Here is a 15,225-nt window from a genome sequence, read left to right as displayed (position 1 = left end):
AAATTGGAAGCCCTCAGTTTGTAATGACTTTGTAAACTGCAGTGATTGAGATCCTTGTTTGGACAAGGTGTTGAGCTATTTTAATAAAATTGTGACAGGTGATCAGCATGAGATCCAAGAGAACTTGATATGTCATTCAAAAGCATGACTATACAGTCTAGCCTTAATTTCAAAAGATGGTTTACTGACAACACACCCTGGCAGAAGATGTCAATGATCGTTAACATGCTGATAAAAAAGATAGTACTAGCAGTATAGAAGCACAACCAAAAAACATTGGAAAGGAAAGTTAAGCTGCACTCAAAGACACACAAAATATTTTGCATGGTTCCATGACTGGTCTATGGAAGTTGCCATCATGGTATTGTATGAACGGAGACTCTGGAGCAAAATGTTGTTATTCCATATTTAATGGAGTGGCACCTGGTTAATGGAGATCAAGCACAGTGTATGTAAAATACTGGTGTAAGTCTGAGCAACTGGATATTCGAAAGACTCCCCCATATTGGAATGTTACTTTTAGCTCAAACAAGCTATGCCACTTGAACTATTGTGACTCAGAATCTTCACTCTGTCAATCTATCTAGCTGTTATCCATCTGTTATTCATCTTTCTATAGTACCTTTTTGAAGTAACTACTGAATGGGTGGTGTGAAAGCCCCTCATAGCACTGGGACTGTGTGACAGCCTTTGGCTTAGCCATCCTTTACCAACTTTAAACTGTGCAGTCTTGTGTTTGAGCAAGTGGGATTGCTTGACAAAAGATTGAACTATTAAGTTTATGTAGACAGCTCAAAATTGGCAAAATACAATTAGCTTCCTAGTTGTGTTAACATGTAATAGATAACCATCAAGGTGGTAATTTTGTTCACCATACATGTATCTGTGCTAGCAGCCTAGGAGTCATCATTTACAGTTTGTATTTAGGAATTCTATAAAAATTATGTCTATATCTTTCAGGTTGACACACGATGTGGTCGAGTACTTATTTATGAATCAAGTAGAGCCTTGTTTACAGGAAATCTGCAGCATATCATACAACATGCCAGTTTCAGGGTTTGCAAACCAATCAATCTTTTGGTATATATGACCAGTTTACAGCACTTGGTAACTTATCAGTAGTATTAAAAAAGCTATATAAATTTAGGGTTAAAATTTCACAACTTGAGTGTGGTATTACATTTATCTATGGTTGTTTAAGTGCTCTGGAAACTCTTTTTGTGATGGATTTTTGTGAAAGTTGGATGCAATTTCCTCTGCAATGTCACAATTGCAACCACAAGCATTCCTCTGGCAACTAGAAATGTTCATCCTCTCAGTTTTGTCACTGAGCCGGTGTTCGTTCAATCATCTGTTGGCAAAATTTTCAGACATTGAATGAGAAGAAATTCAATAATTTCACCTGTGGCAGTTTGCAAAACTTTTGCCAAAAGTGGGCAAAACTGGCAAATACTCTACACAAAATACAAGACATCACACTCATATTTTCATGCATATTGTGTTGAAACTTTTTATCTTTTCATTCTATTTATGTCAAGAGACATGCTGAAGGGCATAAGAAGCCTCATAGAGAAAGTTTCATGAGTGCAGTAGTAGCAGAAAGAAATGACAGTAATCACATAGAGACTGATTTGGCTGGACATAACTGAAAATTATATGTTCTACTAGTTTTATCAATTTTTATGTCTTTCACCAGCCATGATTGCTAATAATGAAGGCATACTGTGCATACCTGAAAAGGCAATGGGTTGGGAGGAGGCATATTTCTTGGTTTTGCAGGTTTATGTGTATGTAGTTGTTTAAAGCTGCAGTATGGTATAATGCAGTTGAACCTCATATTGTGATAAGTTAAATACTGTCCCTGGATACAGTTAGTATTTTACCTTTGCAGACATTCTTAGATGTTTACTCATTTAGGTACTGTAAAACTTCATAGGATCAAACAAATGATCCAAATAACTATGATTGATCACAATTCAAGTCAATTGAGAAAGCACTGTATGCAAGCAGAATAACAATTAGAATGGTTGTTCAGTGATGATAAAAAAAGGGGGTGTGGCAGAAAAGGTTTGTAGGAATTTTTTCTCAAGTTACTATCATAACTATCATATTTCTGCCACCTAATCATACAGTTAATCAAGAAGAATTTTATACTAGTGACTAATAATTAGTAAGCAATGTTAAAATAAATAACAATTCTCAACATTAAAACGCTATAGAAATATGCCCTTTGCAAATCACAGGTGATATATGTTCTGTTCCTTTATTGACAGATCTATTTAGTCTAAAAAGGTTCTTTTCACTGTGAAAAGGTATTTTTTGTGGCATGAAATAGTTATCCTTCAGCAGGGTTCATATTATGTTATTTTCTGAACATTGCAGTAAATGAACCCACCCATTGTATGTTAAGCATTCTGTGGTTTCAGTCAATTAAAATTTCCTTGCTGTCAAGGTAGTATGCAATTACCTCTTTGTTTAATTAACAAGACATATCATGTTGCATTGTGCCTGGATCAAAAACAACAGTTAACTTAAATTTATGTGCATTTTGTGTACGGCATTTTGTAGTTTTGGTTCCTTGCTGAAAGCAAAGGAACCTTTGTAATCAGGTCGGTGTGTGTGTGTGTATATGTGTATGTGTGTGACACTTAAGTTTTTATGCACGATAACTCAACAAGGGCTATGATTGATCAATGCTATATTTGGTGGGTGGGTGTGTGGTCCATAACTTGTTGATAAAAATATTGATTTTGGTGCTCATATCATGAATATTAATGAGATCACAGGGTTAAACCTACAGTAGACAACCATAAGTCACAGTCCCATCAAAAGTGAGTGTGTTATTGATAGGTAGCTTACACATGTTGATGTGTGTTACAATTGATAACGTGTGTATTTATGAGGAGGTGTGGCTTTGTAAGGCAATTATTGATCTTTCTTCATAATTACATAATTGGAGTGTTCCCTGTTAATCAATGAGCAGCAGCAGGAACCATGAAATGTTTTCATTCTGGTTGACAGTACCTTGCTATGCCAAATGTATCTTGGAAATACCATAGCTGGTTGTGTTTCATATGTAAATTAGTATGTGTGCTTTGTGCTTGCTTATTTCTACTTACGATCTAGTTGCTGGAAAAAAGCAGTGATTTGTTTTGTTATTCAAGTGATATCAAAGCATATTTGTGGTGAATAAAGGCAATACTTTAATCTGGTGACATTGCAACAAGAGGACTGTACTTGGTGATTTCAATAAACTCAAGTCTCAATTGATAATGGTATTTGGTTGTTTATTTCATTAACTATTATTGACAGATGGATAAAAATCTACATTCTTGACATTTTTATTATTACGGAAGGGACTGAAATCTTGTCAAGGTGCTCTCTAGCTTAAAATAATTTAAAATTATTAGATGAACCCAATTGCCTGTGATGCTACATCATTTGATGTTGTGACAACTATCTCACATGCAACCAGCCTTCACACTAACTCCGTCAGCATGTCTACAGCACATACTGAGCAGAACATTTTGGGTGTGTCTCCCCTGGGGATACTGAGCAGAACATTTTGGGTGTGTCTCCCCTGCCCCCCCCCCACCTATCTGTCATACCCTCACACTGGATGTGAATGACTTTGCAAGTGTGAGGGTCCATGTTTAATGTTACCACAAAAAACATGACTCTCTAGGGAGGCTGATTTATTTATAACATTTCCACTTTGCCCCCTCCCCCATACCCAAGTGTTTTCGTAGGGAAAACTCGGAAAGTTGCACCTACAACAGCACTCCTATAATGCTAACAAAAGCCCGATCATTTAAGTTTGGAAAAGGCAATGGTCAGGCAAAACTCTTCTTCGCACCAACATCATGCAGTATACTTCTGCCAAGGGGAGTGGGGGGGGGGGATCAATAACCTCATAGGTTGGTCTGATAGGATGAAGAATCTCAACACTTTAAGGCTTATAGCTTTGAAATATGACAGGTTATGTATCTTACATTAATGTAAACAAAAAGGTATACATGGCTCTGAATGTAAGTAGAACATAAATTAGCTCTAAATGTAAGCTAACAAGAGCGCCCTCTACTAATATTTATTTGTTCCTTGGCGGCCACATGTGCATGCCATTTCAATCACGGGACATTTTAAATCGGGCAAGACTATAAACAATAGTGAGTCCCATCTGTGGTCTTGTACCAACAACATAAGTTCTAAGTCAACGTGGCCTCCCACTGTGGCGTAGCCAACATTCAATTGTTAGGGGGCAAGATTTTTCTTAAGAGGGGTTGATGGTAGGAATTACCAAGAAATATATATATTAACGGGCACCTCGTCTGCACAAATACACATCTAATGGTTCAGTGGAACATGACACACTTTCACTTAATTTACCTCTATTGCGGAGACAGTCGTCTTGGTTTCTGCATAATTCCGCACAATTTGAAAAGGATACAGTGAATAAATTTGCTACTCTAATTCACAACATGCCCAGATTCCCACAGAAACAAGTTTCACTAGGCCTATTCTCCACAAGTGGCATCATTGGTCGCTGAAAATAAACATGGGTTGCTAGCGTTAGTTTGTAACGGTTATACAACTGGCCAAATTATTGGCGCTTATTCTGTAGGACGATATTGATCAACGGTCTCCGTATGTGGGTATGATGAAGGCCCAAAATGTATAATATTTCGGTTTGATTACCAAGTTCTGACCTTACATGAAGTATGAACATGAGCCCTGAGGTATGAATACTTGTGATCAGAACTCGAAGAAATGTTAAAAAAAGTATAATTTTGAATACATCACTGGATCTCATTTGGGGGGGGGGCAAGACTGTAGCACAAAGCAAATTTGAAGAAGAAAAAAAAACCTGGCTCCCTCTGGCTACGCCACTGGCCTCCCCTAGCTGTATAGACTCGGAATGATATCATAATTATATACCCTTTCATTCTCCTCTCAATCCCTACAATAATGCATTTGATCGTCCTGATCATTGCATCAGTGGACCCAGCGAGTCCGATTCTATCACAAACAGTATTTTTATCGATTTTTATGACGTTATATTGTGGAGCGGTATTTTGCGCCAATGTAAACTTTGCCCAACTGGCTTGAAATTTTATATTTAAATAATAAAGACAAAGCTCAGTTTTGCAATGTCATATCGATTGCCTCCGACCTCTGGTAATTTTTTTATTATATTTTTTAAATTTTTGTATGTCTTTTTAACATGCCGCCTTTTTTTCAAGTATAAGAAAAGATGTGAAACTTAAGAAGTAAGAGAAAATGTCATGCTGTATATACGCCACAAATTATCATGCCATTGAATGTTGCATTTCCGACTTATTGACGTACACGACTACGTCACATCCGCTTGGAGTTAAAAGACGGGAAAATCGGGATTTAATTGACAAAACGTACCTTTCCAATTAGCTTTCAAGGTAATTATAAGTTTCAAGTTCACAGATCTTTCCAGTGCGCGCTGTGGGGTTTGCCTTAGAAAGTATTCTTATGAAGCGCCCTAACATAGAGAGCAACTTCCAATGAGCTTATAAATGGATATCACGTGAAAGCATCGGTCTGCCATAATATGCATTCGGAGGTTCAGCTTCCTATAGACCTAATTCATTTAAACACCATAATTAATCAGGCTCATCCTAATGGTAAACCTATAGGGTGTGGGTTAACGCCATAATTGTTTCGAAAATTCTTTTCGAAGTCGAAATCCTTTCCACTGAATGCCGCACATGTAAATTTTAGTTCCAACCAAGATTTTGACTTTCTTAAGACTTTAATATTTTGGACATGCCATTCTCCTGTGATTCTGTGACGTTATCACACTCGTTTGGAAGGTGGGGAAGTTTTCCATAGAAACTATTAGTTCTGCAAGTTTCTTTCGATTTTTAGCCTCAGTTTGAAAATATGGCCAGTTTAGCACTTTAACCTTTAACCTTCTAAACCAGAAATGGTATGAGCATCCGTCTCGAATATGTTTGGGAACTAGTGACCCACTAAGCCATACAATTAGAAGATCGATCGGACCCCCACCCCCTTTAAAGACCCCCCCCCCACTCTTACGGAATACCTTTGAGAAAACAGGTGTATTGGACTATATATGCTACAAAACATGTGCATTATTGTGTACGTATAGCTGATCATGTGAAGGTTTATTTAGAAGCACTCCTTCCTTCCGCAAATTGTTCTCATCTGTTATTGGTATATTTCGAATCAGCCTGCTGAACTTTGGTCCGGTGGTTAGCTATTCAAACATCTTACATCACTGCTCATTTATTAGCCGTGCTGCTGTGGTATTTTTCTTTATTATTCACTTTTCTTAAAGGATAAGAACATCATTTACAAAAGGGCAATGAGCAGCCTAGTAATGAACAAATAAGAAACCAGAAAGTCAAAGATTTAGTGATTCCTTGCCGGGCCCATAGGAGAAATTTTGTTAGGGCTTTGATTTCAACTAGAGATTTGGATATACCATGTTTGTAGGTTATTCACAGTTTGGGCTGTATTGACCTTCACCAAAACAATAGGGTTATTTAATTGATATGGATCATCGACATACCAAGTACATATCAAAATCCAAGGGCGTAGGAACCGGGGGGGGGGGGGGGGGGGCTGGGGGGGCCAGCCCCCCCAGTGAAAAATGTGGAGGGGCGGAAGTATCATTCCGCCCCCCCGCTTCGCAAGTCAGAAAACCCCTTTTTCATTTCCAAATGAGAAAAAAATCTCATTTAGAGCACCAAATTGCATCTAAGGCCAGGTGAAAATGCAAAATAATATACAAAATGGAGTGGGTGGGTTGAAGTGTGCTATATTGCACCAAATTGCATCTGAGGCCACCTGGAAATGCAAAAAAAATCCAAAGGGGAGGGGTACACCCCCTCCCCTTAGACCCCTCCCCCAGGCCGGCCATCCATCTTCAGCCCCCCCACTCAAAAGTACCTTCCTACGCCACTGTCAAAATCTTATTGCTTACTACAAAGATACTGGCCAGAGAGAACCTACAGGAACTCAGCAACTTACGCGAAATGCAGCTCGTACACCGGTTTCGTTGCGACAGTTTTGTACGGATGCCTGATCCGGACGACGAAATGATATAAGCTTGTGCATCATGATCGTAATGCAGAAACATGTATGTGATGACAGTATGGTCGATGTTGGGTACCGTAGATTGGGTTTTCTGAAAACTGCTTCTCTTGACCTCAAAGGAAATTTGACACGCATGAAATTCCACAGCGATTTTGTTCTCACCAAAGGCAATCTACGTGCTTTGTTTGTACATTAACGCAATTTCACTTTTAGAGTAATTTCTCACAAGATTTTCAGACTTTCACCTCAGATCTGCTGACCTCACATGACTGTTGACCCGCGTCCAATATAATAGGGTTCTCCTACACAATATGGGCCATCTACATACTAAGTATGCAATCCTTCCAAGTTACCCCTTCCTACAAGATATTGTGTTAACAAGCAGTTTAAGAGGTTTTTTAGTTTGACCTCTGGTGACCTCAAATGACCTTTGACCTCCACCAAAAACAATAGTAGTCTTTTTCCTAATATGGGTTACCCATATGAAGAGTATGAGTTACATACAAGCTTCAATTGTTGAGATATCGTGTTTACAAGAAAGTGTCTCATACACACACACACACACCCACGCACGCGCGCACACGCACTAACCCACACAATCACCATCGCATTGATTTCTTCAGTCTTTGGCAAGGAATCAAAAGAGGCCTCTTTCTGGATATAATGCCCCAGAGAACTACAGCAACTGAAATACAATGACTCAGACTTTTCTATTTTATTCTTTTTATTTCAAACCAAAAATATAGTATAAATGTAAAAATACACGAGGTACACAAAATATGAATATATAGGGTAAGAGAAAAGATGTGATAAGGAGCTTGAAATAAACTTGATTGAAATGTACTGTAAAAGTCATTACAATCCCAGTTACCTATACCACTCCACCCCCTCCGAAGACTTATAATAGAAATAATGATGATAATGACGATAATAATAGTAACAACAAAATAATAATAAGAATGATGATGATAAAGATAACAATAGTAATCATAGTAACAACAACAACTAAAATAATAATAGCAATAAGAATGATGAGGATGACAATGACGATAATCATAATAAAAGTAATAATAGTAAAAACAACAACAATAATAATAATAACAACAATAAGAATGACGATGAATAATAATAATAAAAGGCATTTATACATTAAGTTGCCCATGGATTGGTGTACCTGAAACTCTCGACCCGCCCACCCTCCCCCACCTCACCCCTCCGCTTTTCTTAATGGATGGGTGTAAGTTATCATGGTTCACTATTTCACTCAACAAATGCTGCAACATGCTTGGACCACAGAAACAATGAGTGCTCCAAACCACCGTACTTCAGATGTTGTCAGCAACTGTTTCCATCGTCGAGGCATCTCAAGTAACACACTTTGCATTGAATTGGTGCCTTCATGAATAAAATGTAGTAAAATAAACGAATAGTTAGGAAGCAATACAATATATTTCGTAGATTTCAGGAAGTTAAGAAAACAAAATTAACAACTGTTCATAACTTTCTGCAGATCATTTCTCATGTTTTTGCTTTGTCCTGGCTCCTGCTTCAAGGTGTCCTTGTTAATACAGGGTATTAAACAAAGTCATTGCCCACGAAACCATGAGTATGATGCATTGAATTCAATGAATTTTTAATTATTTCTAGAAGTATAGAACAAATTAAAACCATAGGATAAACACAATCATTTCACATACTGAAAGGTGCCTTGTACTTACTGCATTGGTCAGGAGAGAAAACCAATAGGTTACCTTCATGTTTAAAGTTAAGCCTCTATTTTTCCATTTCTTCTTTGTTATAAGTGATTTGCTTGTAATCCTATCAAGAATATTGTTTCCCTGAAGACATACTGTACTGTGTTTATGCTTCTAATTGGCAACACCTCTCAGTTTTAGTCAGATACCTCCAGCCCCTCAACCTCCACCCTAAAGTACTACAAAGTGCTTACTGGCAGGTGGTGGTTCCCAGTGTCAGCCACTATAGAATAACAATACTTGTTCATACTTTTGGGGGTATTTTGGAACAGAGATTAGTCGAACTTTTGGCTTTAAAGGTAGTCAGTATAGGCCCCAAATTCTAGCATGCTATAACTGCTAGAAGTTTTCAAAAGTACTTTCCTGGAGGTCTTTACTATACAAACTGTTCTCAGAAATTTTAAGGAACACACAAGATGACTATATGTCCCAGTTAGGAATTTTCCTCAAAGTTTGTAATAAAAAAAAAGTTTAAGAATATTGACCAAAGGTGACCATATTTGAATATCTAGCATAGTTAGCCAATAAAGTACACCTTTAAGAGGAACCCCACCTGGAATTAGTGATTTACTTGAAACACTCTCAATGCATATCTACTTTCTTTACCGGGCCTCTATACTGCACAAAACATTTTACTCATTAACTTTTTCCTTGCAAGAATATAAAGAAATTACAAAAGACCTTTACATAGCCACAGGAACAGTGACACCAATTTATGTGTTCATTATGCTGTCCCCAATTCTCCATAGGCTTATGTATGCTGTGTCCACCACTTTCCATTTACCAGTTTCAGTATTAAACACTTCTGGGGTGGTACAGTGCCCTAAAATGGACAAAAACTAGACAGATAATATATGTGATTCAGTGACTAATGCATGTCCTTAATGGAAAACTGGGGAACACAGAATAGCAAATACGAAGGGAGAGTTTATGGAGAACACTATACAAGATGAACATTGTTCATGATAACTTTATCTGGGGTGGTTAGGTGCAAAGTTAAGCACAAATGGATTACATACAAGTGAAAATATCGGGTTTTTTTCCAGTCATCTAATGGTGCTTATGAACACATTGGCTTTACAAGAGGTGCTCAAAATCATCCAATGTTAGCTCAGCCATGCCAACATGCTGTAATATTTGCATAGTTCAACAATTTGTTTCACTGATGAGAAATGTATGCCTATGTGTGTAATAAAAATTTCTTTTGTTTAAACATATGGGCCTACACTAGCCTACAGGGCATCCCGGTGGGAAACTTCAGGTCCACTAACTACAGACATTTCCATACACATGGCTTATGGTGGATAACCAGTTTGCTGAAAGCTATTCTTCTCTATAATAGTTATCTGTTCCAGTAGTTCCAAAGTCTGAGATGGCAACATCCAAACACATTTTCTTTAAACAGTTTTTGTTGTTGTTTAATCTGAAGTTAGCTGCCGAGCTAACAACTCATTTTGAGCCTTTCATTGGAACACCAGTGGATGGTCTATAATGAAGTCATGATAACTTTAAAATAACCCCTACTGTTCGCATTTGCTATGTAGAGTGATTGACACTAGAAAGCTAGATTACTGTATCACAAAGAAAATTCCTATGTAGACAATGTGAGGAAATTCAACGAGAGCTTTGCGATTGAAAAATCCTGTAATTCCTTTTGTTACAAGTCTCATGATGGTGCCGAATACTTGACCTTCTTTTTGGAAACTGTATGGCTGTATGATATCTGTTGATGGAATTGAACCATCTGCTGAATGAATTCTGCATCACCAGAACAGATTATATAATGGCCTAACAAGTTCCAAAAAGAAAAAAATCAATTTGGTCTATGTTTCTAGCACCTAGAACTTTAAAACTGAAGTCCAATTTTGTAGTTGAATGTCAAAGAACAAATCATACCTCAATACAATTGCCACACATACTGTAGGGAATGAAACTTTGGAGAACCATCAGCAAATGAATGTATGAATATGATGAATGTGGAGTAAGTCATGGATGTGGAATAAGTCTCCACTATATGGAAAATACATTGCATTCCACACAGCCCACCTATTTTGAGAAGACTTCATCAGGGGAAGAATAATCTTGTGCAACCTGTAAAAATGTTTTTTTTTGCAGACAATGTTATTAATGGCACAATCAATTTACAACGAATATCATAACATGTACAGGCCTATTGAAGTTCAATGAGTTTACACAGTTGGAGACCATTGCATTTCAATATCTCAATCAGACCTTTGTTTGTCTTCAAATCTATCATATTTCTGAAATATCATGGGGAAGTAGGAATAATATCTTCTTGTTTGAACAAATGTAGGACTGGAGAAGAAACATTATATAGCCTAGACCAGGGTTGTCCAACCTACGGCCCGCGGGCCACAGTCCGACCCGCCTCAAGGCTGCGTCCGGCCCGCCAGAGATTATCTACGGTGCGAAATTTTAGTGAGCAGATATATTGATAACAATTTGAAGCTATATAATCATCATCCAAACCTTCTGCGTCCAAAAAACTGCATACAGGTCAGTTTTTGTGACACTCTCTCAGGGGAGGAGGGGGGAGGGGCGGGCGGTCCGTTCATCAGGACGGAAAATAAATCAGTACCATTAGGGCCTGACTTTAGAATCCGTACCATATGAATGTGAAAGCTTACTTCGAATCGGCAGAATAACAACTGTATAATCAGTGCGCTCTGCTCGCAGTGCTCACATTTTGTTGCCTTGGGCTTCGGGCAAAAAATCGAGCGTAGGCTAGGGTTCATGCGGCCCCCTCCTTCATCATAATCATTCCATGTGGCCCTCCTCTGCAAAAGGTTGGACAACCCTGGCCTAGACCTACCTGCCTGGAAGATCCACATGAATCTTCAACACGTCCCTCATCATGAGTTTGGTTTTCAGATAAATAGGTACAGGTGCCATACGAGCTGTAAACGTTAGGCCTTTGCCTATTTAATTGTTAGGGCCTAGCCTACTCCAGTCTCACGTCTCAGTGTGTAACTGACTCATATGGACGAATTGTCAATTTGTCAAGTAACGCAATAACGTTATTTTGTGAAAATCCGACCACTTTTACCTGCTAGTCCTCAGCACAGTCACCGGGCACACATGCATTGCGTTCATATCAAAAATAGGAACTGAAGCCTTCACTTTGGTTGTTCAGCGTAATAAAGTGACTGTAACTAGTATAGGCCTTGGCTATTAGTAGGTAATTCCATGTACACTACTGAAACCGGGATCGGCATAAGTTTACACAAGGGCGCAGACATGTTGTTTATCCAGGAAATGCCTGCGATTGGCTGAAACCCTAAATCTTTTCTAAGATCTATTTTGATTGGTGCTAACACTCTGTGACAACGTCGTAGTGTGTATAATAGTTTGCCCATTGACCTTAGAGGTCAGTGAGTTTGCCATGCCGTTTCTAATGATGGGGTGCACACAAATACTACACAGCAAAAGTTGTATCAGGTCCATGTCACAGAAATTCGCGGTCCATGTGTGCAGGTACCGTTCACTTACATCGTCAGCCATCGAACATTTTCGAAAGGAAATTCAGAAGACATCTCACGAAGCAGCAGCAGCATGACTTCTATCAAGGAAAATTATCATGTTGTTCTTAAGAAAGGCACCATCATGAAAATATTGAAAATTTCAAGGAATAGGTAAGCAGCTGTATCATTAAAAATGCATGTACCCATTCCACTACGTGACATTGCCCTTGCATGTAGACATAAGTGTACAGCTAATTTCGAGCTCAAATGCTCCAGAATGAACCATTCTAAGAAGCGTTCCGCTAAACACTTATCCAAAACCAACTTAGTTTACATTACATGTTTTGACGCAAAACCGAAGGACTAGTTCTTCAAAAATCTCACATTGTAATTAGGCCTTTACTACAGTATTCTATCCAAAACACCAGGTTCGGTATTGTGGGAGATTCAAGATCCCACTATTCATGATTGAATTCAAACATTTGTACTAAAGATTTTTTCAAAGGGTGTGGTATTGTGGCAATTTGTAGTTATTTTCTGTGGGAGCTGTAACGTTATGCCACTCATAGTCACACATGGTGCATGGACGCATACTGTAGATAAAGTCTTTCCTTATTTGCGTGGCAGCCCAGTGGATAGTTGTAGAAGATTCTTTATTCCCCATCTGCTGAGTAGATAAGCACAGCCTATTAGTATCATATATGGTAACCTATTTTAAGGGGGGTGGGGGGGGGGGAGTCACACAGGCACACATTAATGATTATGTCAGCCTTAGTCTTACTACACTGAAATAGAAAAGGTATGTCTCTTATTCAGTCTAGCAACACAAGGGGGTGTTTTTACTGTACATCAAGTTGTACCAAAGTAACCCAATCATTCAGTATTCATGAGTTTATGGCCCAACTTGACTTTGTTTTGTCCTATCCCTAATTTTGTTTATGTTCTCATTTCAAAATGTCCATCTTTAACCTAAACTTTGACCTACAGAATAGTAAAATTTGATAAGAAGACCTTCAGCCTACAAGCTGCAATTGGACAGCCTTTCGGTACAACTTGGGAAGTGCAAGCTGGTCAAGTTGTTCCTGTTCAGACACAGCAATTGGCATCCATAGAAAAAGGTAATCATTGCAGCACTTTGCATGGAATTTTACTGTCCATTATCATGTTAATTCAAAGACTACAGTATGTGCAATTATCATGTAAAGTTTCTTTCCTTTCCAGCTAAAAGTGTTAATGACAACAGAGAAATGCAGGACGACACAAGTTCTCAGAAGTTGCAGCATGATGAAATTGCTTCCTTGAAGGAGCAGGGTGTATCTGGAGAGGTACTGTAGGGTTCCGTTTTATATTATCTGTATCACATTAAGTATCAGGATAATTGTAATCCTTTTATCCAGTAGAGATGCAAACTTTGCAAAGTCTCCTAGTTTGATTAGTTTACAGATATAAAACCCTACAAGTTGAGAAATCAAACCGTGTACAGTGTTCAATGTTTCAGTCGTTATTTGTGGATTTCTTACTAGTCTGCTCGGCATCAAAATAATGTTTACCCTGGGAAGCAGCAACATTTATGGTGTCACAGTGATGGTGTCACAGTTATGGTGTCATAGTAGCTTACTGAATTTGTTCAAAAGTTCTGTTGTGGGAATTTTCAAGAGCTGCTAGGCTCATACAGTATGTCTATCACAAAATTAGTAGGTCTAAAGGTTCTATTGCTTATATTTCCTCATTTTTTTGGTAAAAGTGCATTCAGCGTATGTGTGCATTTGCGATGCCCAGCTTGTAAACACGATATCCCAAGAAGGGAAGGTCGGACCAATTTCATATTTGTGTAATAGTACCACTTTGAGTACAAGAAGCTTATAGGTTTTGGTGGAGGTCAAAAGTCATTTGGGTCATTAGAGGTCAAATTGCGAAACCTTGTAAACACGATATCTCAAGTTTGAAGCTTGGGCAGACCTCATTTTTAGTGTTTAGAAGTACCACATTAACTACAGGCAGCATAATGTTTGTGGTGGAGGTCAAAGGTCATTTGGGGTCATTAGAAGTCAAATTGCAAAAACCTGTGCTAGGTGTAGGCTAATTGTTGAATTTGATTTTTTGGTTTCGGTCAATATCGTTACCTTTGCATTCATGATGGCATATGTGTGTACATGTAAGTGTGTGTGTTTGTGACGACCAGCTTGTAAACACGGTATCTCAAGAAGGGAAAGTTGGACCATCTTCATGTTTGGTATGTGGATGTACCACATTGAGTAGAAGAAGCCTATTGTTTTCTGTGGAGGTCAAAGGTCATTAAGGGTCACTAGGGGTCAAATTGTGAAAACCATGTAAACACGATATCTCAAGTCAAGATGCTTGGGCAAACCATATACTTAGTGTGTAGAAGTACCAAATTGAGTACAGGAAGCGCATTGTTTTCTGTGGAGATCATTTAGGGTCACTAGGGGTCAAATTGTCAAAACCTTGTAAACACGATATCTCAAGAAAGGAAGCTTAGGCAGACCTCATGTTTAGTGTGTAGATGTACCACATTTAGTACAAGAAGCCTATTGTTTTCTGTGGAGGTCAAAGGTCATGTCAGGTCACCAGGGTCAAAATGTGGAAACCTTGTAAACAAAATATCCCAAGGAAGGGAAGCTTGGGCAAAACTCATATTTTATGTGTACATGTACCACATTGAGCACAACAAACTATTGCTTTCTATGGAGATCAAAGGTCATCTAGGGTCACTAGGGGTCAAATTGTGAAAACATTGTAAACCCGATATCTCAAGAAGGGAAGCATGGGCAGACCTCATATTTAGTGTTTAGACGTACCCCATTGAGTACAGGAAGCCTATTGTTTTTGGTGGAGGTCAAAGGTCATTTGGGGTCACCAGAGGTCAAATTTGAAAA

At 38.4% G+C, this 15,225-nt stretch overlaps 1 protein-coding gene across 1 annotated transcript in view; it reads left to right on the top strand.

The window, feature by feature from the left end:
• The window catches only part of LOC139970759 (tRNA (adenine(58)-N(1))-methyltransferase non-catalytic subunit TRM6-like), a 244,428-nt gene that overhangs the window by 219,082 nt on the left and 10,121 nt on the right, over positions 1–15,225 (top strand). Inside the window, exons 2-4 of the mRNA XM_071976721.1 lie at positions 12,325–12,499; positions 13,316–13,446; positions 13,550–13,653. Coding sequence (XP_071832822.1) covers positions 12,325–12,499; positions 13,316–13,446; positions 13,550–13,653 — 410 coding nt within the window. The remainder of the gene's footprint in view (positions 1–12,324; positions 12,500–13,315; positions 13,447–13,549; positions 13,654–15,225) is intronic.

Source organism: Apostichopus japonicus, chromosome 8, assembly GCF_037975245.1.
Source record: "Apostichopus japonicus isolate 1M-3 chromosome 8, ASM3797524v1, whole genome shotgun sequence".
Classification (NCBI taxonomy): domain Eukaryota; kingdom Metazoa; phylum Echinodermata; class Holothuroidea; order Aspidochirotida; family Stichopodidae; genus Apostichopus; species Apostichopus japonicus.
Note: the sequence above shows the minus strand (reverse complement) of the source record. Positions and strands in the feature narration are given on the sequence as shown.